The sequence below is a fragment of the Rhinolophus sinicus genome, chromosome 14, assembly GCF_057876585.1.
Source record: "Rhinolophus sinicus isolate RSI-liver-muscle chromosome 14, RSI-T2T, whole genome shotgun sequence".
Taxonomy (NCBI): domain Eukaryota; kingdom Metazoa; phylum Chordata; class Mammalia; order Chiroptera; family Rhinolophidae; genus Rhinolophus; species Rhinolophus sinicus.
The window spans coordinates 184,133,185-184,153,618 of record NC_142514.1 but is presented as its reverse complement, the minus strand read 5'-3'; the positions used below and the strand labels follow the sequence as shown (position 1 = coordinate 184,153,618).

At 57.9% G+C, this 20,434-nt stretch overlaps 2 protein-coding genes across 8 annotated transcripts in view; one reads left to right on the top strand and one right to left on the bottom strand.

Annotated features, from left to right (window-relative positions):
• Positions 1-697: 697 nt before the first annotated feature.
• Positions 698-4,037, top strand: PPP1CA (protein phosphatase 1 catalytic subunit alpha). Of its 2 annotated transcripts, none has more exons than XM_074336771.2 (7): positions 698-1,208; positions 1,477-1,608; positions 1,760-1,990; positions 2,559-2,663; positions 3,067-3,290; positions 3,382-3,516; positions 3,589-4,037. In XM_074336771.2, the coding sequence occupies exons 1-7, from the start codon at positions 713-715 to the stop codon at positions 3,697-3,699; spliced, it is 1,434 nt and encodes a 477-aa protein (XP_074192872.1). In that variant the 5' UTR covers positions 698-712; the 3' UTR covers positions 3,700-4,037. The 2 variants fall into 2 exon arrangements, with proteins under 2 accessions (XP_074192872.1, XP_019593316.1); XM_019737757.3 differs by having other exon boundaries at positions 805-963.
• The window catches only part of RAD9A (RAD9 checkpoint clamp component A), a 52,070-nt gene continuing 35,447 nt past the window's right edge, over positions 3,812-20,434 (bottom strand). Inside the window, exons 3-19 of one of the 6 annotated variants that reach the window (XM_088789728.1) lie at positions 20,041-20,179; positions 18,044-18,137; positions 17,764-17,855; positions 17,255-17,677; positions 16,957-17,094; positions 11,877-13,659; positions 9,634-10,716; positions 9,479-9,549; positions 8,914-9,042; positions 8,454-8,568; positions 8,266-8,365; positions 6,363-6,472; positions 6,158-6,267; positions 6,015-6,079; positions 5,786-5,923; positions 4,830-5,037; positions 3,812-4,747 (exon numbers count right to left, since the gene is read on the bottom strand). In XM_088789728.1, the coding sequence (XP_088645854.1) occupies positions 4,652-4,747; positions 4,830-5,037; positions 5,786-5,923; positions 6,015-6,079; positions 6,158-6,267; positions 6,363-6,472; positions 8,266-8,365; positions 8,454-8,568; positions 8,914-9,042; positions 9,479-9,549; positions 9,634-9,667 (1,176 nt within the window). In that variant the 5' untranslated portion in view covers positions 9,668-10,716; positions 11,877-13,659; positions 16,957-17,094; ... (2 more) ...; positions 18,044-18,137; positions 20,041-20,179 and the 3' untranslated portion in view covers positions 3,812-4,651. Of the gene's footprint in view, positions 4,748-4,829; positions 5,038-5,785; positions 5,924-6,014; positions 6,080-6,157; positions 6,268-6,362; positions 6,473-8,265; positions 8,366-8,453; positions 8,569-8,913; positions 9,043-9,478; positions 9,550-9,633; positions 10,717-11,876; positions 15,656-16,956; positions 17,095-17,254; positions 17,678-17,727; positions 17,880-18,043; positions 18,138-20,040; positions 20,180-20,434 lie in introns of those variants that run through there. The other 5 variants (XM_074336772.2, XM_088789730.1, XM_088789726.1 and 2 more) reach the window with 5 other exon arrangements.

The window sequence follows — 20,434 nt, the reverse complement described above, 5'->3', positions numbered from 1 at the left end:
CCCCAGTGCCCCTGGGCTGTGGGCTCCTCCCACCAACCCAACCCTGTACCCTGGGTTCCTGTGCGGGGCTTGATGGGGCCAGGGACCGCTGGAGGTGGAGGCCAGGCTGCCTCGTGTTGAGGATACTGGCATATGAAACACTCAATTCAGGGTTTCAATGAGAATTATGGTTTATTTAATGTTTGCTCTTTAGAAAGTAATACTTTTAACATGCTCACAATGCAGGTTATGCTACTCAAAGGCAGGCAAGGATGGGATTTATTAAAAAAATTAATTTAGATTGCACCACAGGCAGTATGAGCCAAAATGGGCTCGGAGTTCTGTGGAAGCTGTCTGGGTTTGGTCAGCCACCTCGGGGGCCACAAAGACTCAGGAGGTAGAGGTCCTCTGTGAATGTGAGGCCGGATATTGGACCAGCCCCTTGTTATCTCTGAGCCTCAGTTTCCTTTTCTGTCCTTTGAGGACTTAATCCACAGTGTTTGGGGAAGCGATTATTAACGTGCTCACGCCAAGCGGGAAGTTCGGCTGTTCAGCCTGTGAAAGAGAAAAACAACTTCCACAGTATTTCCGGTCCCATATTCTCAGAAAGGGGCTGAGTAATTCCTCAGGGGCGGAACCAGACTCAACCTCACCCCACAAAGCCACGCCCACCGACCAGGTCCCGCCCCAGGCACACAAAGTCCCGCCCCGTCACCGAGCCCCCGCCTCCCTCATGGCGTCCAGCGGAGGCGCTAGAGAGCTGGGGCGGCGGGCACGGGAAGCCAGCGGGGTGGGGCGGGGCGGGGCGGGGCGGGCGGCCGAGGAGGCGGGCCGGGGCGGGCGGAAGGAGCGACAGGCCGGAAGGAGGCATCGGAGGGCGGGAGGAAGGAGCGGGCCCGGAGCTGCTGGACCGGAGCGGCAGAGCCGCCATGTCCGACAGCGAGAAGCTCAACCTGGACTCTATCATCGGGCGCCTACTGGAAGGTTGGCTGGGGTGTGGGAGGTCAGCGTCCGCTGCGCCCTAACCCCCGGCCCGGCCCGGAAGTTGCGCGCGGGCGGGCCTGCCCCTCCCAGGGCCAGCTTAGACTGGGCGGGGACGGGCCGCGAGGTTCCGCGGCCGCAGCCGCCCCCCCACTCGCGGCGCACCTTGGGAGCGTCTGGGGCCCCTCGGGCGGGGAGCAGCCCCCTCCTCTGGACCGGGGACGCACCAGTTGGCCTGGGCTCTTGGGGTGAGGGAAAAATCTAAGAAGCCTATCCCCCCCACCCCCGGAAAGGGGTCCTGTGTTGGGGGGTTTCGGCCCTTGCGCACAGCAATCCCCTCGAGCACCTTAAGGGTAATTGGGGTCCCGTCTTGGCAGTCTTAGCAGCAACAGCTTCCCGGGGCAAGGAGGGGCCCAGGAGGCCCAGGCGCCGCTAGAAGTGCCCATGGGGCACCTGTGCCACCCACCCTTCTCCTGTCTGAGGAACCAGGGTCCTGACGCTCCATTCCGCCTCCAGTGCAGGGTTCGCGGCCTGGCAAGAATGTACAGTTGACAGAGAATGAGATCCGTGGTCTGTGCCTCAAATCCCGGGAGATTTTCCTGAGCCAGCCCATTCTTTTGGAGCTGGAGGCACCCCTCAAAATCTGCGGTGAGATCCCTGCCCAGGCCCTTTTGCTTCCTGAAGGTGTCCTCGCCCCCCTCCCCCAATCCCTGGATCCCTCTTCTGTTGAGCCCGACCCTGGCCCTGGGTTCAAGTCTAGACCCCACAACTAGTGCTGACCTGCTTCCCTGGGTCACAGGTGACATCCATGGCCAGTACTATGATCTTCTGCGGCTGTTTGAGTATGGTGGCTTCCCTCCGGAGAGCAACTACCTCTTCCTGGGGGACTACGTAGACCGGGGCAAGCAGTCGCTGGAGACCATCTGCCTGCTGCTGGCCTATAAGATCAAGTACCCCGAAAACTTCTTCCTGCTCCGTGGGAACCATGAGTGTGCCAGCATCAACCGCATCTACGGCTTCTATGATGAGTGTGAGTGGGCTGCGAGCCTGGGGCTGCCAGAGGCCTGAAGTTCTCTCCCCACTATTTGGTGGGACCCTTACGTTGACTTGGTGGTAGGAGTATCCACATCTGACAGACAACCTGCTAGACTGTGAGCCTGGTTAAGGCAGGGCCCTGCCCTACTGCTCTCCTGCTCTGCTGCCATGGGCCTGGCCCTCAGGAAGGGTCTGGTGAATGGTTGCTGACCGAAGGGCCGACCACACTGTAATACAGGGTCCTGTCTGGTAACATTCCCTCTAGCACATCCGTTATTTAAGCACTTAGGATGCCTATGTGGACTGGACTCTGCTGGCCAGAAGCTGAGATAAACCAGATCTGGTCTTGGCCTGGCCCTGCTCACAGGGTGGAGGTGGGTGCCAACCCTGACGTTCCGGATTGGAACTCGGGGGTTCCTCCTGGAAAACTGGCAGGCAGTGGGTTTCCCTTGCGTTTCACGCTCTCCTCCCAGCTGTGTCTGGGCGGCCTTGCGGGGCCCAGAGACCCGGTTGTGGGTTGGATGGACAGGCCGCCTTACAAGCCATCTCCTCCCTCTGGGCAGGCAAGAGGCGCTACAACATTAAACTCTGGAAAACCTTCACCGACTGCTTCAACTGCCTGCCCATCGCTGCCATTGTGGACGAGAAGATCTTTTGCTGCCACGGAGGTGAGGACGGCTCTGGGAAAAGCCCAGCCACATCGCTGGGGACCTTGGGGTGAAGGTGTTTGCTGGAGGACGTGTTCCCAGTCACCTGGAACAGCTTTCCCTGGGGTCTGGGCTTGGATGTCCCCCCCACTCGCCAGTGTTAGGCTGTACTGTCTGCTGTTGTGGCCTCAGCATTGTGCATGGAACTTAGAAGTTTCCTTTCTCTAGGGAGCTCTGCGCTCCTAGAGGGCAGGGACTTGAACAGGCTAAGGCGGTGAGTTCTGCCTTCCTGGGCTTCCAGGAGTCCAGGAGAGGGCCAGGTGGTCGTGGGGGGAGGCAGAAGCTAATTGGTCAAGACTTTCTGGAGGAGGGGGGCCCTTGTTTTGAGCGTGTTTGAGGAAGTGACCTGCCCTGTGTCCCTCAGGTCTCTCCCCGGATCTGCAGTCTATGGAGCAGATTAGGCGTATCATGCGGCCCACAGATGTGCCTGACCAGGGGCTGTTATGTGACCTGCTGTGGTCTGACCCTGACAAGGACGTGCAGGGCTGGGGCGAGAACGACCGTGGTGTCTCCTTTACCTTCGGGGCTGAGGTGGTGGCCAAGTTCCTGCACAAGCACGACTTGGACCTCATCTGCCGGGCACACCAGGTGGGCTGGGAGCTCTGGTCCAGGTGGGAGTGGGGCCGTGGGGCCTGGGCAGCCAGCACCTGCTGAACTAACTGCCGCTGTCCTCATCCAGGTGGTAGAAGATGGCTACGAGTTCTTTGCCAAGCGGCAGCTGGTGACACTCTTCTCAGCTCCCAACTACTGTGGCGAGTTTGACAACGCAGGCGCCATGATGAGTGTGGACGAGACGCTCATGTGCTCCTTCCAGGTAGGGGCGGGGAAGGAAGGGGCTGGTGGCCCGTGGCTCAGCCCCGGGAGCCTGACCAGTTCTCTCTCTTAGATCCTCAAGCCCGCCGACAAGAACAAGGGGAAATATGGGCAGTTCAGTGGCCTGAACCCTGGTGGCCGGCCCATCACCCCACCCCGCAACTCCGCCAAAGCCAAGAAATAGCCTGCGCGTGCCCGCCGTCTGCCCCAGATGGTGGACTGTACAGCAATCTCACAGCCGTGGGGGTCACACTGGCCCCTGGGCCCACCCATCAAGGGAACACGGAGCCTTGGTGTATTTTTCTTTTTTTTTTTTAATGAATCAGTAGCAGCGTCCAATCCCCCAGGGCTCCCCCTGCCTGTGCCTCAGTGGCTGCAAGCAGGATCCTGGGGCTGAGGCTGCAGCTCAGGGCAAAGCAGGGCCAGGTTGTGGGTCTCCAGCCTTGCTTGGCCTCAGGGCTGGCAGCTGGATCCTGGGCAACCCATCTGGTCTCTTGAATAAAGGTCAAAGCTGGATTCTCACCCTGGCCTCTGTCTCCCTTGTCCCAAACACTGGGCCTGGCATCCTTTTGCACAGGGAGGGCAGGCTTGCCAGACATGGGGCCTCAGCCAGGGCAACCCAGCCACACGTTAAGGTCATAGGGGCTTCTAGAATTCCAAGCCAGGGCCAGAGAGTATCGAGAAAGCAAGAACAAGAGTCTGTTAGCCACAGGGGATCCCAGAGGTGTGCCCAGGATTTGAGGGTGAGATGGCATGATTGGCAGAAGAGGTGGATCAGAGGGACCAGCAGCCCCACTGTGATTTTTTTTTCCCCTTGGGGGAGGTGGGTGTCCAGCCCTGGCCACATGGTTGGAGTAAGAGGTGAGGGACCTCCCATCAGGTGGCCCTCCCCTCTGCAGCAGCCTGGACATTGACATGACGGCTTGGTGTCGGGGGGAGCTGACAGGACCCAGACCAGTTACCACTAACCAGCTGAGGCCTGGGGATGCAGCAGTTCCAGCTGGCTCAGCTCCAACACAGCCCACCTTTCCCACCTGCTCAAGTGGAGACCCAGCCCTGCCCCTGGCTGGTGCTGGGAAAAGGGGGAGGCTGTGCTTCAACTCCTCCAGAGCCTGTGGACACAGACAGTTCTCAGTTCAGCCTTCACCCTCACTGTCTTCAGCCAGCACAGGGCTGGGGCCCTGGGGCGAGTGTGCCGGGGCCAGGATGGAGCCAAAGAACAGTGACCGGAACTGGAATGATAGGAAGCTGAGTGAGTTCTGGGGGCTGCTCCCACCTGGCCTCCCATTTCCTGCCTCCACATTCAGACCGTACCTTCTTCGGTGGGGGGGTCCCAGGTACTGTACTGGGCTTAGCTTCATCTTCTTCCTCCGAGTGGGGGCCAGAGTTACAGGGGGGCTGGAGGCCGGGTGAGAGGGAGATGGAGGGGAGTGTCCGTGAACCCTCGCTGCCCACCGTGGTTTCCATGGCGATCATGTAAGAGTCAATGTCGTCATTGGCAAAGTCGTCCAGGTGGGGTGTGCTACAAGTAGAGATGGTGTCAGTGAGAAACGGGGAAAGAAGATGGGGTACAGAGGCAGAGCCACCTTGGAAGACTGGGGGGCGGGGGCTGTGGGGGCCTCGTGACCACTGGTGATCTCTTAGTTTTATTTTGTATTACTTTCTATTTGGGTGGAGAAGAGAGGATACAGGGTTAAGTGGTGGCTTCCTGGAGGGGGTGGGCCTGGAATCATTTGATCAGAGTTCAGGTAGGGGCCTAAGGGAGGCATCCTTGGGGCCAGTTTAGCTCAGGGTGGGGGGGAGCAGCAAGTCCTGTGAGCTAGGCCACCTGGGGCCTGAGCCCCCACCTTCCCAAGGGACAGGAGCTGGAGAGCACTGGAGCCCAGGGACCTGCTGGGCGGGGGGCCAGACCAAACTTCCTCTGCTTCAACTACACTGGGCCCATCCTCCCCAACCCACCTGCCCTTCCAGCCACCTGCTTCCCACCCCAGGCAGCCCTCTGCCTCCAGCAACCCCCTTTCCCTCGTTGGCCTGGGCGGAGGCTCAGAGGGGAGGCCTCAGCCAGAAAAGGAAGCGAGCCCAACCTTGGGGACACTTCCCTGGGTGGGAAGGATCTAGCACAGCTGACCAGGAAGGCTGAGCGTGTGGGGCTGGGGCCTACAGGAAGTGTCTGTGCGGGGAGGAGGGGAGAGGTCCAAAAGCTGGAAGCAGCAGGCTCAGGCCGGGATGCAGAGGTGAGGAGGAAGGTGTGGGTCGATGGGAACCCTCACCTGTGAGCCTGGAGCTGAGGCGCTTGCCGGCAGAGCTCTGGGGAACGCAGGTCCTGGGAGTTCGGGGATGGCTCCGAGAGTGTGGCCAGGACAAAGTGGGCGTCCAGCAGAGAGTCCGTGATGGTGAAGATGGCTGGCCTGGCAGGTGATGGGTCCCGGACAAGGTCAGGGTCCTTTGGCTCCTGGCACCCCAGAGCCCTCCCCTCCCTGTCCTGAGGCTGAGAATTACCTGCCTGGAGCATCGAAGTGAATGCTAAGAGACAAGTTTGCTGACTCTGCGAAGCTCAGAAGCCCCTAGGAGGGGAGAGACAGCAGTGACGCCCAGGGCAGGGCAGGGAGGACAGGGTAGTGAAGGCACGGGAGGAAGCTCACCCGGAATTCTTTAAGGCAGAAAGTGATGGCCACCCCTTCTTGGGCCTGCAACTGCTGGAAGTCTTCCTCCCCAATGCTCATCTCAGTCACCATGGCTTTGACGGTGCTGTCTGAGGGCAGGAACAGGATGAACCTGGGCCCATGAATCCCGCCCCCTCCCACCCCAGCTCTGCTCCCCATCCCAGGCAACGTCCAGCACCCTCACCTGCCTCTTCCTCCTGGTAGCTGCGCAGGATGACCCTGCGGCCATGGCCAATGCCCAGAGTCACTTCGGCCAGTGCAAGGGGGAAGGGCAGAATAGCCTCTCCCAGAACCCTGTGGGGAGGGCACAGCATTATACTCAAGGCTCGATCTCGCCCAGTGTTTTTGCTCAGAGGACCTGAGGCAGGGCAGTGACATGTGCACCGGCACTGAAGGGGAACTGCCATGGGCCAGGCCTAGCATGCCCCGGGGAAGGAGGTCAGGGTGGGCAAGACAAGGTCCCTGCGCCATCAAAAGCTTCCTGGCTGCGGTGGGAGAGCAGTCCACTGCAAGGGACAGGGAAGACGAGCAGAGCCCAGAGAAGGCAGCAGGAAGGATAGGCTGTTTGCACTGCACCAACCAATCCCGTGCTGTCCCTATAAAATCGGCCTGTCAGGGATACATGGTGATACATATTTACAAATGAAATAACATCTAGAATTTGCTTCAAGATGATCAGGCAGGAACTGGCATCTGCCTTTATATGTATTTGAACTTGTCTACAAAAAAATGAGAAATGATTGTTCAGTATAAAAAGGAAGAGAGGGACCGGCCGGTGGCTCAGGCGGTTGGAGCTCCGTGCTCCTAACTCAGAAGGCACATGGGCCAGTGGGCTCTCAACCACAGGTTGCCAGTTCAATTCCTCGAGTTCCTCAAGGGATGGTGGGCAGCGCCCCCTGCAACTAAGATTGAACACGGCACCTTGAGCTGAGCTGCCACTGAGCTCCTGGATGGCTCAGTTGGTTGGAGTGCATCCTTTCAACCACAATGTTGCCGGTTCAACTCCCACAAGGGATGGTGGACTGCACCCCCTGTAACTAGCAACAGCAACTGGACCTGGAGCTGAGCTGCGCCCTCCACAACTAAGATTGAAAGGACAACTTGAAGCTGAACTGCACCCTCCACAACTAAGACTGAAAGGACAACTTGACTTGGAAAAAAGTCCTGGAAGTACACACTGTTCCCCAATAAAGTCCTGTTCCCCTTCCCTAATAAAATCTTTAAAAAAAAAAAAAAAATTAAAAATTAAAAAAATTTAAAAAAATAAATGAAAAGAGAAATAGCCTCAAAATCCAAGCCAGAGGTGACAGCCTTCCCTTTTTCTACCCAAAGGATATGTGAGCAGCGCGATCAACAAAACTCAGAAAACCACTGTTGGGACCGAAAGGGACCTTCAAATTACCATGTCCTATGGCTATCAAAAGAAATGAAGACCTTGGGCTACTCCAATGCCAAGAGCGGCCAGCATGGGCATGAGGGGAGCCACTTGCTTCTGCGCTGGTCTTCTCCAGGGACCTGTGCCTCTGGAGTCCCCAGGTCCGGGCCGGGCACAGCCCCTGCATGTTCAGATTGCCCAGAATGGCCCCAGCCCCACAGCTGCTTGTTCAGGCAGCCCTCCTGGATGACAGCCTCTCCACCCAGCCTCCTGCCTTGGCCTGGGGACTCCTCAAGGCTAGAGCCTGCACAGCCAGGGAGAGGGGCTGCCCTTGAATGGGGAACACCGTCAGAAGGATGACTGAGCTAAAAAAGGGCTTTGAGCCCCTCAGCCACAAAGCTTCAAGACAGACCTCCAAGGTTGCTCAGCCCAGAGACCTGTACTCTAGAAGAGAGCTCAGAATGAGTCTGACTGGCCAGAAAGCCAAGCTGGAACCTTGAGGTGGAGAATACAGGCTCCTGAAGACATTGAGGAACAACACAGGGCAAGGGAGCTCCCTGCCCCTCCTCCACTTAGCCTCTGCCCTTAAAGGGCCAGACAAGAATTTGAGAGCAGACTAGGCTGGGTGAACGCTGAGGGTCACAGACACCCTGACCCCAAAGAAGGAAGACAGGGACCTAGGGCTCAGCTTTTGGGCAGGGGGTATACTTACTTTGCTGGGGCCCGGAGCATGTGGGGGCATGAGGCTGGGTCAAAGACAGCCTGCAGGGACTCGCAGTCCTGGAAGGACAGGTTGTGAGTCTTCCTCACCCCTGGATGGGCAGACAGGGTCTCAGTGGGCATCACCAACCTCTACCCCCACACCTCGGGGATCCCCTGCCAGGCCAGCTGCCCACTCACCGTATTTGCAGTGCAGCTGGACCACCAGGAGGCTGCTCCTGCCATTTAGGGAGATGCAGCATTTCTCCACTGTCTTCTCCAGCATCACCAGCGAGCGGAAGACGGACAGGAACGACTGAGTAGGGGGAAAACATCAGGCCAGCACTGCACCTCCACCGACCAGCTTTCATGTCCCCTGTAGGCCCTGGCCCATCGTGGGCAGGAAAGGAGCTCTCACAACCTATTGGACATTTACCAATCTGGAATGTCACCACACTCCAGGTCCCTGGCAGGATCAATCACCCTCTCCACGTCTGCCATTCCCTCCGGGGACGTCTTCACTATGCCTCTCACTGCACTGCACTAGATCGCTCCTGCAACACCTCTCTCCCCAGGTAGCATCTGAGTGCCCCTGAGCAGAGGCACTGCTGGCAGAGGTTCCTGGAGGGGTGCAGTGCCACTGCTGAGGGAAGGGCCTCACCTTCATCAGGATCTTACAGCGCAGTGGGTCCTGACCAGGGGTGGCCGCCTGGTACAGCTGGAAGAAGAGTGGGGCAAAGAGGAAGCAGGCATAGGCGGAGCGAGAGGAGTTCACAGTCCGGAGCGAGAGCTGGGCCAGAAAAAGCAGGGAGAGGGATGATGAGGTTAGGGGCAGCGACAGGCCCAGTCCTTTGGCCTGCTCTTGCCCTAATGTCCTCCACCTCCATCACCTGTTGAAACCCTCCCTCTCTCCACGAAGCCTTCGCTGAGTTGGCCTCAGCACTGCTCCCACAGCCAAGGGCCCTACACCGCTGTCAGCACAGTCTTTTCCCCTAGTCACCCCCCACCCGCCACCAGGAACTCCAGGGAGGGCAACTGCTCTCAATTCACACACAGGCCTGGGACGATGACAGAGCCCAAACTGACGCCCCAGCACTGGGGAGTTAGAAACTGAAACTCAGCTGACAAATCTGTCCACGGGCATCCTGCCGGGTGGAGACGAGACTCAAGCCCAAAACAGGACTCCCTGTTGGAATCCCACCCACCCACAGGTTCCAGTCCCTCACCCCGTCTTCCAGGGGCTCCAGGTAGAGCTCGTCCCCGATACGGGATAGAGAGTGGACCGCCTTGCCGAGCACTGCAAGGGGACAGGAAAATCGGTGGTTAGTCCGGCGCCTCGGGCCGTCCCACGTGCCCCCGCCCCTGGCTAGCCCCAGCTCACCCTTCACGTTGCCGCCCGTGACTAGACACTTCATACTGCCCCGAGCACGGAGGCCGGGCCTGGCCTGCGACCCGGCTAAGACTGGCGGCTGGCCGGCGGCGGGACCCCAGTCGGGTCACGGCTCGCGCGGCTCCCCTCCGGGTTTCCCCCGCGGCGGAGGCCCGGGGCTCGCTTCGCGCGCACCGCCCCTGACAGCCCCGCCCCCGCCTCCTCATTGGTCCACACACCCGCGCCTCCGTCACGTGAGAAAAACGTTCGCCGGCTCCGCAGTCACGTGATGAAGTCCGTTCTGGGGCGGGCCCTGGTCACGTGAGCGGGTGGGCCTGGTTGGTGGCTTCTCCCGCGCCAGCCCACCCCCGGCCCCTGTCGCCCCTCCCGAGCCGGGCCGCTCGGCGGGACTCAAGGTGGCTGCGCACCTTAGCGCGAGGAGCGCAGAATACGCGGTCCCAGGGTCACTAATTTAGTACGGATTTCCTGGGTGTCTGTCGGGGATACGGGGTCGAAGCGAGACCGTCCGCGCCCAATCCGGGCGGGGGTCTCGGACACTGGCGGCAACCACCCGGGCGAAAAAGAGATGAAAACAATTGCGGCAGGATCCGAGGGTGGGAGGTGGCTGTTCATTCTGGTTTGGAGGCTCCTTCATTGATCGATGAAGAACAGAAGATTCTCCTGGCAGAAAGGGGTGGAAGGGTGTACCTAGCAGGGGAAGCGAGAGGAAAGGCTTAGCGGTGCGTGGGGCTTTGCCCTGTGGGGAGGTAAGTGGTCTGTGAGCCTCGCAGGGGCTGGGGGCTGCCAAATGACAGGGGACACTATGGGAAGCACTGGAAACGTTTTACGAGAGTAGAATCATGCTTATGTGGTCATTTTAAAAAGACCATGGAGTGTATAAAAGGGGGGTTTCATCAGCCAGGGAGGTCTACCCTGGCCCCGCAGTGTGTAGTGTGTGTAATGTGGAAGGGAAATCCTGGGGGAACTCGCCTTCCTCTAGTTGCCGGTAGCATCAAAGTTCCGTGGTGTTGTGACGGACCCTGGGCCTCCCTGCGTTCCTTTGGGGCGGGGTGGGCCTTGCACCCCTGGTACTGTCTGCAGTGAGGAGAATATATCTGTCTGCAGGCCCCTCGCTCTGCAGTTCCTGGCCTGCAATTCTGGACCCGTTTCTCCCTCTCCTTGCCCTCAGTTCCCTTCCCTCACCAGGCTTCCTTAGAGTGCTGGGGAGGTTATTCTTGCCTTCCAGGGGGATCAGTATAAATGGTACCACCTCTACCCAGGCATTTAGGTCAGCAAGCTGAGCTAAATTTAGGGAGTCATCTTTGACCCCACCCTCCCTTCACCCCACATATTATACAGTTCTTCAGCAAGTCCTGACTGCTCCACCTCCCAAACAGATGACAGTTTTGGCTTCCTCTTCCATCTCCAGGGCCATCCTGGCTCAGGCCACCGTCATCTCTCACGTGGATGACGGTAGGAGCTCTTTGAGTGGTACCCTGTCTCCTCCAGTTCAGTGTCCATACAGCGCCAAAGTGACCTTCCTAATATGTCGATCATGTCACGCCTCTCCCTTGTTTAGACCTTCCAGTGGTTGCCAACTACTACACGTGCCATAAAAGCCCAACAGCTTACCCCGAACCTGCAGGAGCTGGCCCCAGCCGTCTTCACCCGTCTCTGGCCGTCCTCCGCAGCCAGCTAGCCCATCACTCTGAACCCACCACACCCTTTTCCACCTCGGGCTCTCTGCATGGGCTGTTTCCACTACTTGGACTGCTCTTGCCCCTTCTCACAAGCTGGCTCCTCTTCCTAGGGCTCAGCTTCAGTTGCCCATCCTCGATTGGGCTTCTCTTCCCCGTCCCCACCTACTCTCTAGCTAAGTCCTTGCTCGGTTATCCAACAGCACTTGGCACAACTCAACATTATTCCACACGTGTGGGTGCATTTATTACCGGCCGTCTTCCCCACTGGTATGTTAGTCAGCCCGTGAGCTCAGGGACCACGTCTGTTTTGCTTGTTGCTGTATTCCTGTGCCTCACAGAGGGCCTGGCCCTCAGTAGGTGATCAATAAATACGTGTTCAGTGGAAAATGTGTGAAGCTGAGCTGCCTCTGAGTCACTTTTAGCACATGCTGTGGTGAAAGGAACAAATCTGACTTCCAGCCCTGTACCCACAGCTCCTCCCTTCCCTGGACGAGAGCTGCCCCCCACATTCTGTCAGAGGAACAAAAGAACCTAGCACAGCCTTCTCTTCCTTACCTTCCTCCTGGCTGGGCCTCTCCCTCTTGTACACCAGTGTAAGGCAGCGTAGCCTCACAGCTTCTCTAGCTCTGCCCCACACCATTACCTGAGCAGCCCACCTGGAACAGGAGACAGACGTCAGAGCTCCCTGGAAGGCCAGGAGGGGCAGCTGTGAATAACCGCAGTCATGTCTGCCCCTGATCCCTATGGGCTGTAGGGTCCTGTGGCCTTGAGGTCTTTGGAGCAAGGCCCGGGGGAGAGGGAGACAGATTCTTTGGGACTTTTAATGAGTCTTTCTTCAGACACACACACACGCACACACACACACACACACACACGCACGCACACTTGTCAACAATCAGAATCACCCAGCCCTTCTCAAGGGCTCAGACCCTGGAAAGGAGCCTCGAGCTGGGAGTCAGGAGGCCTGGATTTCTAGTCTGTGCTTCAATATGGACTTGCTATGTGACTTTTTGCAAGGTCCTCCCTGTCTCTGCAGCTGTCGGTGGCATGAGATGCTCACTGAGGTCCCTCTGGCTTCCCTGTGCCTCATCTGGCCACGACTCGAGAGAGCAGCTGTAATTGGCCATATTGCTTCCCCCAGGCTGTGGGGCTGGAAAGGAGTCCTCCAGCGGGAGGCCAGGTGGCCTCTCCAGGTTTGCCATTGGCACAGCCACTAACTCCTCTCGGGCCGAGAAGGGAGAATGCACGTGGGCAGGAGGGCCTCAAAATTGTCAGGACACCTTTGTGTTGGGCAGGGGGTGGGGATAGGGATGCAGATGATAGGGGTCTGTGCCAGAAGTCGGGAGGCCTGGGGGGGCGTTCCAGTCCTCTTCACAGATAGCCTCAAGCAAGTCAAGGCCTTCTCTGGGCCTCAGTTTCCTCCTTGATCAAATAGGGTGGTTGGACGAGATACCTTCTCAGGATCGTTTCAAACCCCCGATTCTTAGAGTCTTCACCATACCCCACATTAAAGGTGGCCTCCTACAAGTACGTAAGTATGTAAGTATGTGGGAATGGGGGGGGCAAGAAACGTGCTTACCATTTCAAACTTTTCAAATATTATCTGTCGGGAAATTTCTTCACATCTCACCCAACTGGTTAGGTGTGAAGTCGCAGGAATCCCCAGAGCTTAGTAATTCATTCATTGAACACATATTAGACATGCTTTTCTAGGTTCAGGAGAGAGTACAGAACACAAACTCCTGCTCTGCTGGGCCTCCACTCCGCTGGGGAGAGAGACGAGGGGGGACGGCCTGTGCCAAGGCTGGGCTGTGCACACAGAAGATGATATGTGTGGTTACTCTGGGGTAACCAAGAGGGCAAGGCTGCTCTGAGCTGCTGGGGCTGAGCTGGCAGGGCAGTACTTGTCCACTGTAACTTGGCGGCACACGCCCGTAGGCAAGCCCTGCCTGGGCCTTTCTTGTTCCCGGCATGGCTTCCAGCAACCAGCGCAGGCTCGGCACATAGTATGTTGAATGACAGGATTCAGAGCTTACAGGACTTGAACCCAGGTTGTCTGTTGAGGTGGATGATGGGGTTCTAGGCACCAGCCCGCCTAGGTCGGAGTCCTGGGTCCATCCCTTTCAGGTTGTGTGCAAATGCATACATTGCTTATATTCTGAGCCTGTTTCCTCATCTGTAAATGGGGGGAGGGTAATAACAGTCCGCACCTGAAAGGGCTGTTGGAGGATTAATTTAGTCAATGCTTACAAAGCTCTTAGTACATACACTCTGTCATGTTGCTAGGATGATTATTGCTGTCCGACCGCCTCCATCTTGAGTGCGCCCTCACAGCATTCTAGGGTCAGGACCAAGAACAAAATAAATCATCATTGTGAAGGAAGCCAGGGCAAATCCACACTAGGAAGGGGGGGGAATCCACCCCCCCCACCCCCGGATCAGAGCAAAGGCGGGATGGGGGTTGGCGGGGACAGGGACTGGAGAGGATTCGGGAGTTAGCTGTTGCCCTGAAGCTGCCCCTTGATTCTGCACCCTGTGCCCTCTGCCTCGTTAGGAGAAGGTGAGTGCTATGTCCTCAAGCTGCCGGAGGCGGGCATGAGGCAGTGACTCCCCGCACTACCAGGCGTGGTACACAGATGAGACCAGGTCTCTCCAGTCTGCAGGGTGGGAGGCGGAGGGGAGATGGGATGGGATTTTTTAAATCCACAGCGGGGATGGGAAGGGGGAAGCGCAGTCTTGTTCACCAAAACCCCAGCACGCTGGAGTTACAGGGCCCCCTTGGAGCGCAAGTGAGGTAAGTTTAGGACAAATCAAAGGCAGCGTGCTTCACCCAGCAGGGGAGGATACCGATGGAACTCATTACCCCAAGATGTGGTCTCAGCTGGGAATATAAATAGCTTCACAAAAGGTTTAGATAAATCCATGGATGACAGCTCCGTTCATGGGTTAGAAGGGGAAGGAAGCTGTTTGGGGCCTGCTGGCCTGTGGGGAAGGCCCCAGGGCTGCAACCTGGCCTCCCTAAGAGCTGCCCATGGGACCCAGTTGGCAGCAGACTTCAGGCCACAGGGACCCCAGGGGGCAGCGTCAGTGTCCCTGCAGGCTAGAGCCTGAATCTACGGGTTTCTGCCTCCACCCCCAACCCTTAACACTTGCCATGCGTTGTTTGGGGAGATAAGAGCACCACCAACTCTGATAAAGCGTCCTGGCCGAGCTGTCCCCTAAGGGACCAGCAGAGGGAGACAGACACCGTGTCCAGTCCCAGCTCCCAGAATAGAGCCAGGCGACTTGGCCTCCACAAGGCAAGCAAGCGCCCCTGGGTCCCAGCTCGGTGCCCACGCTGTGCTAGACATGTGAGGAGGGAGGGGCTGAGATGAGCTTACTACAGGGCCAGGGGCACAGACTTCAGGAAACTGGGGGCAGGGCAGGGAGAAGGCCACTAATTAACAGCAGGGCAGCTCTGGGGCCAGGGCCATCTTGCCCTCTGTCCCAGGAGACGGCTGAGCCCCTGGCTGGCAGGCGTGGGTGTCTATAGGTCCACATTATTCCGTGGGGACACATAGAGAAGGTGCTTCCAAAAGTTCTGGGGGACAGTTGGACCCCCGAGTTCTGTGTGCCAGCCCTGGAACCAGTACCAGGCCAGGTGTGGCTTTCGTATGTTTTCCACTCAAATTCTCCCCTGACATTTCCTTCTGCTGACCTCTCCTTTCTCTATACCACAGTCCTTTGTACACCTTGAGATCTTGAGTCCGTTTAACAAATTTTGTAGCAGGCAGTGGCTGAAACTGACGTGTGCTCAGAGCACTCTTTTGAGGGCCACAAGGTGACCTCAGAAAGGTGCCTTTGGGGCTGGGAGGGGTGAGCTCCTCAGAGACCCAAACCACCCAGGGCTGGCAGACAGACAGCCTGAAAGCCCAGAATGGGGCTGGCACCCGGCACAGCCAGGACGGGCGGGTCCCTCTCGTCCCTTCCGAGCTCACTGTACCCCGAGTGTCTCCCTTCCTCCTCCAACACACTGAACCCCTCCGGGAGACTGTCTGGGACGCCAAGTCAAATGCTCAAGAATCACTCATCATTGGGGAGTTGAGCAATGGCCCAATTCTAGAACTCTCTAGAGTTCTGTGTCTGTACCCTGCATGGGGAATCAGAGTGGGGATGACGGGAACAGTCTCCAGGAAGCAGGGTCAAAAGAACAGAGAAGGTGCAGACACTTAGACATGGGGGCTTGCAAGGGGCCGGTGGCATCACTAGCAGAGGCAGGAAGATGGCATATGAGGCAGATGATACTGGGTTTCCCCCTAATAAGACCTAGCTGGACCATCAGCTCTAATGCGCCTTTGGAGCAAAAATTAACATAAGACCTGGTCTTATATAATATAATATAAAATAAGACCGGGTCTTTTATTAATTTTTGCTTCAAAAGACGCATTAGAGTTGATTGTCCGGCTAAGTCTTATTTTCGGGGAAACAGGATAATCCTATTTAACATCATCGAGTGACGTGCCAGAGACTGGCCTTGTATTAACTCAATTGTCCCATACTCTGAGGAAAGTACCACTAGCATCACCCCTGTTTTATGCAAGAGAAAACTGAGGTGCAGAGGGGTTAAGTGACTTGTCCAAAGTCACACACCTAGTAAAAGGGGAGCGGTCACCCTCACCAGTGTCAGTCTCCCATCAGCGCAGGCACTGGGGGTGGGACTCCCTTCTCTGCCACATGGGATGGCCCCAGGGAGGTGCTGTGTGCTCTGACCCCAGCCCCTGAGAAGCCCAGACAGTCTGGAGGAAGCCCCAGGAAGCCTGAAGGGAGGCGTCGTGGGGAGGGAGGGGACAAAGCGGGAGGAGCCGGCAGTGACTCAGCAGGGGAGGATAACGATCTTCCAGCCCAGGGAGAGGTAACCCCACTCCTCTGCCAGGGGAGACGGAGTCACGGAGCCCGAGGCATGGGTTTGCCAGGGCAATGGAACATCCTGGGAGAATGCAGGGAAAGCTCCAGGCGGGCAAGGGAGGAGTTGAGCACAGGGGGTATCCCTTTGCCCCTGTCCTCCTCACACACCTACCACCCCACTATCCTTGCAGACTGGCAGCTCAAGCCCCGCTAGGGCAGAGAGTGGCCACCAGCAGGGCCTGGTTCGTCTTGGCTTCACGGGGAGGCAGGTGGGTGCGGTGTCCTCGGGGAGGCCTGAGCTAGTCCAGGTATGGGTGGGGGACGCAAGGCAGGGTAGGGCCCTTGCTGAGGTAGGAGGAGGCCCCGGGGTTTCCGCTGACATCATGGCCAACTCAGGGTGAGGCAGGGCCCTCTGGGCTCCTGCCCAGTGGAGGGAAAGGGGAAGTGCACACCTGTGCCTTTCCGTACCCTCCTGCCCTCAGTGGCCCCCGGGCCTGTACATTCACACTGGATGTGCTGGTGCGGTAGTGGCGAGGCACTCCTCCCAGGGGTGGATCCCAGGGGGCCCCCTAGGCCCTCCCTGTGCAAGCCATACAGTCTGGCCCTCAGGCAGCACGAGTCCCCTGGCCCTGGTTTCTGCAGGCAGGTAGGTGGTCCTTTGCTCAATCCATGGTTCAAACTCTCCACTCCTGGAAACTGTAACTCTAGCTGAGGGGATTAGAGCACTCTTGGGGTGGCGCCTGTCACTGACCCAGGAGGGCGATATGGGGTGCGGCCCAGCATTACACGGTCAAGTCATATAGTGGGTGATGGTTGGTCGGCAGGGGAGCCCAGGTCTCTGTTCCAGGCAAACAGGGCCTTTTTCTGTCCCAAGGAACTTCTTACTGTCCTGAAAAGACCAGGCATAACCCGGGTTAGGTACCTTATAGCCTGGGGGCGCTGGGCAAGTACTGCGGTCTCTGGAGCCGCTCTCAGCATTCAGCCTCTTCTCCTTTGAAGAGTCCCCTGCCTCAGTGTCCCCCTCTCCCCGCCCCGCCCCAGGTTTGCACCTGCATGGTGTAGCTAAAAGGGCATGGCGTCGATGGCAGACAGCTCTGGCCTCCAGTCCTGGTTCTGCCGCTTGTGTGACCTCAGACGAGTGACTTCATCTTACCAAGTCGCAGTTTCTTCATATATAAAATGGGGAAATAACAGTTCCTATTTCATATGGTTATAGTAAGAACGAGATAAAATTGTTCACATAGTGCCTCAGTATAGGACCTGATTCGTGGTAAGAGTTCAGTACATTTAAACTAGAGGCCCAAGGGAGTAACACGTCACCGAGAAAAGCCAGGCAGTGCAGGAGGCTGGCAGAGTCGCCATGGCAGAGCCCGGGTCTCCTGCCTGCACAAGGGTCAGCGTCCTTCCCTCTTCCCCACGGCTCCTTAGGGCTCCTCTCTGTGTCTATGGCACGTGGCATGGAGTCGATTCTCCTGGAGTGTTTGGTGAACGAATGAATGAATTGGTGAATGTCCTTACTCACCTCTGTGGGCTTCTCCACCACCACGCTCCTGCTCACCCATCACAGGTGACCAGACCAGAAGCCTCTCTAGTGCAGGAATCTAGGACACGCAGGAGCCAGGGGCCCTCCAATGCCAATTCTGCTGCTGCCTGGAACATGGTGTTTTGGGGCATCTGGAGAGGCGATGCCAGTTATGGGGGAAGGTGGGAGGGAGAGGGGGGACCCTAGCCTGTCCTTGAGCCAACAGTGACTCACACCCACCCCTTGGAGGGCACCTCAGTCATCACCTGGTGCCAGCTAGCCCTGCCCCCTACCCAGCCACACCCCTGGGCCTTACCTGCCACCCAACCGTGGATGGTAAAGCCTGGAGTCTAGGCCAGCAGGCAGCAAAGCAGTGTCTTCCTCTTCAGCTCACTGACACTCCCAGCGTCCTGTGGGGCAGGAGGGCAGAGGTGGTCATATTCCATTCCACAGAAAAGTGATGGGTTTGTCCCAAGGTCACACTGGTCAATTGGGAGCCTGCCGCTGGGACTCCCAGCCTGGCCCTCTGCCGAGTGCAGGGAGCCCTGCGGACTATGCCCAGGGCTACCTCCGTGGTGCCTCAGCCTTTGGTTGCCTTGCCGCTGCCCCTCTGGCCATCCAGCCACATTTCCACCCTGAAGCTCCACCTCCTCCCAGAGCTCTCCTTCCCTCTCCATCCTCTGATCTCAGACAGTTTAATGAGTGTCCCTTGTCACAAGACTGTGAAATTCTTGAAGGCAGGGGTGGGTTTTCCTCTTCCCTCGGTCCTTTATAGGGCCTAGCACCCAGCAGGGGCTCAGGAAATGCCTGCACAACACACCATGGGACAGATGGATCTGGAACTCAGGGGGGGCGGTGCCTCCTCTAACCTCTGCCCTGCCCCCACCAGCAGGCAGAGCAGGAACTTTCCTGAGGTCCCCAGCTGGAAATCAGAGGGCAGCCACCTGTGCCCTGCCACCCCACAGAAACCCTGGAGGGGCTATTGCTACTCAGCTTCTCCCCCGATCCCAGCAGCCCACTCCCATTTGGGATTTGGCAGAATAAAAGCACAGTCTTTATTCCAGCCCCCACCCCAACCCAATTGGCAGCTCCTAGCCTGCTGCCTTTGCCCAGACATGGCAGAGGGGCACTGGCAGCTTGGAGATGGAGTTGATTTTCCCTTTGGCAGTGGGGCAGAGGGGGAGGGGAAAGACTTGCCCCCCCACCCCCGTGAGGGGATAGGGTAGGGATGCAAGTCCAGACAAGAAGCAGAGGCAGAACATGACTTCCCCCGTTTGTGGGGTCACAGCACCAAGCCCAGGGGCTGTGTGTAAAGCCAATTGTCCCTGTACCCACCTGGCCTGGGTCCCCATCTCAGAGTTGCAGCCCTGGGTTCCTGTAAACCAAAGCTTTCTAGACTCCTGAGGTGAACACTTGCTGGAGGCAGGGGCCACATGGTAAGCGCCCCCCCCTCCCCCCCCCCACACACACACACACTGCAGTCTGCTCCTCTTCCTCCTTGGGCTCCCGCCTCCTCCCCTCCTTCCCACCCCCACCCACTTATTTGCCTCTTTGTGTCTCCTCTTTCCTGCCCTGTCCCTTCTCTTCTCCCCCTCCTCTTCCCTCAGCCCCCACCCTCCTCCTTCAGCTCCCCTCTCCCCCTTTCCCCTTTCTCTCCTGGCCCCTTCCTCCTCTCCTGCGGTGGGGCTGCTTTCTCCCTGACTCAGCAAGGTGCTTTATAAGGTGCTGAGGGGGCTCAGCCAAATCCAAACCACATTGTCTGTACAGATACTCTCCACAAGCAGCAGGCTGCAAACCAGGGGAGGACTTGAGCCGCTCCCTCCCCTCCGTGGTTCCTTCCCTCTGACAGAATGGCTGCTAGGGGACCTCCTGGCTGGCCTGTGTCAATCACCCACTGGGCATCTATCTGCCTTCTGACCGTGGCATGGGCATCAGAGATCATTGGGTTCACCAGTCAAGAATGTCATTGAAATTCCAGCATTCAGGCGGGGGGAGGGGGCAGGGGGGAACTTTTTGAAAGGGCCCCTCCAAGGTAGGTTTCATCAGAGCTGTTGCTGATGCCCCAGAAAGTCCCCTGCCCCCCACCCCAGGCCAGCTCCCCTTTCCCAGTTCTTTTTCTCAGGGAAAAAAAAAAAAAAGAAAGAAGAGGGAAAAAAACTCAACAACAAAGTCTGTCCCACTCCAGTGAGGTAATTGAAAACAAACTTCTTCCCCACCCCCCCCCACCCCCCCACCCCAGTTCTAGAAGTGCAGAAAAGGGAAGAGCTGCCCTGGGAACCCAATTCTGGTCATGCCCCTGCCGCCTGCTCTGACCTGCAGGCTGGAGGGGCTGTGGCAGGGCTGGCAGGATGTCCACCTTTCTCTGGGTCGGCAGGGGAGGAATGGGGAGCACAGCTCTGATGCTGTAGCAGAGGAATCACCTTCCAGATCTGGCCCACCACTGCTTCTCCCTCTTTGGAACAACAAAGAAACAACAACAAAAACAACTCATTACCAAATGATTTCATTGCTGGGCTTGTTCTAGAGCACTCAAGCCTTGGAGACCAAATGACTGTGCCCCAAGAAAAGTCTCGAAGTGGGGCTTTCTGCACCACCCCAGATGAGAGCGGTTTCCTCTGCACTCTCCCTGGCAGCCCTCTGTAGAGGAAGGGAGACCTGGAGGGTCTAGGTTTACGGGTCCCCTGGGTATCCCGCCCAGCAATTCCCC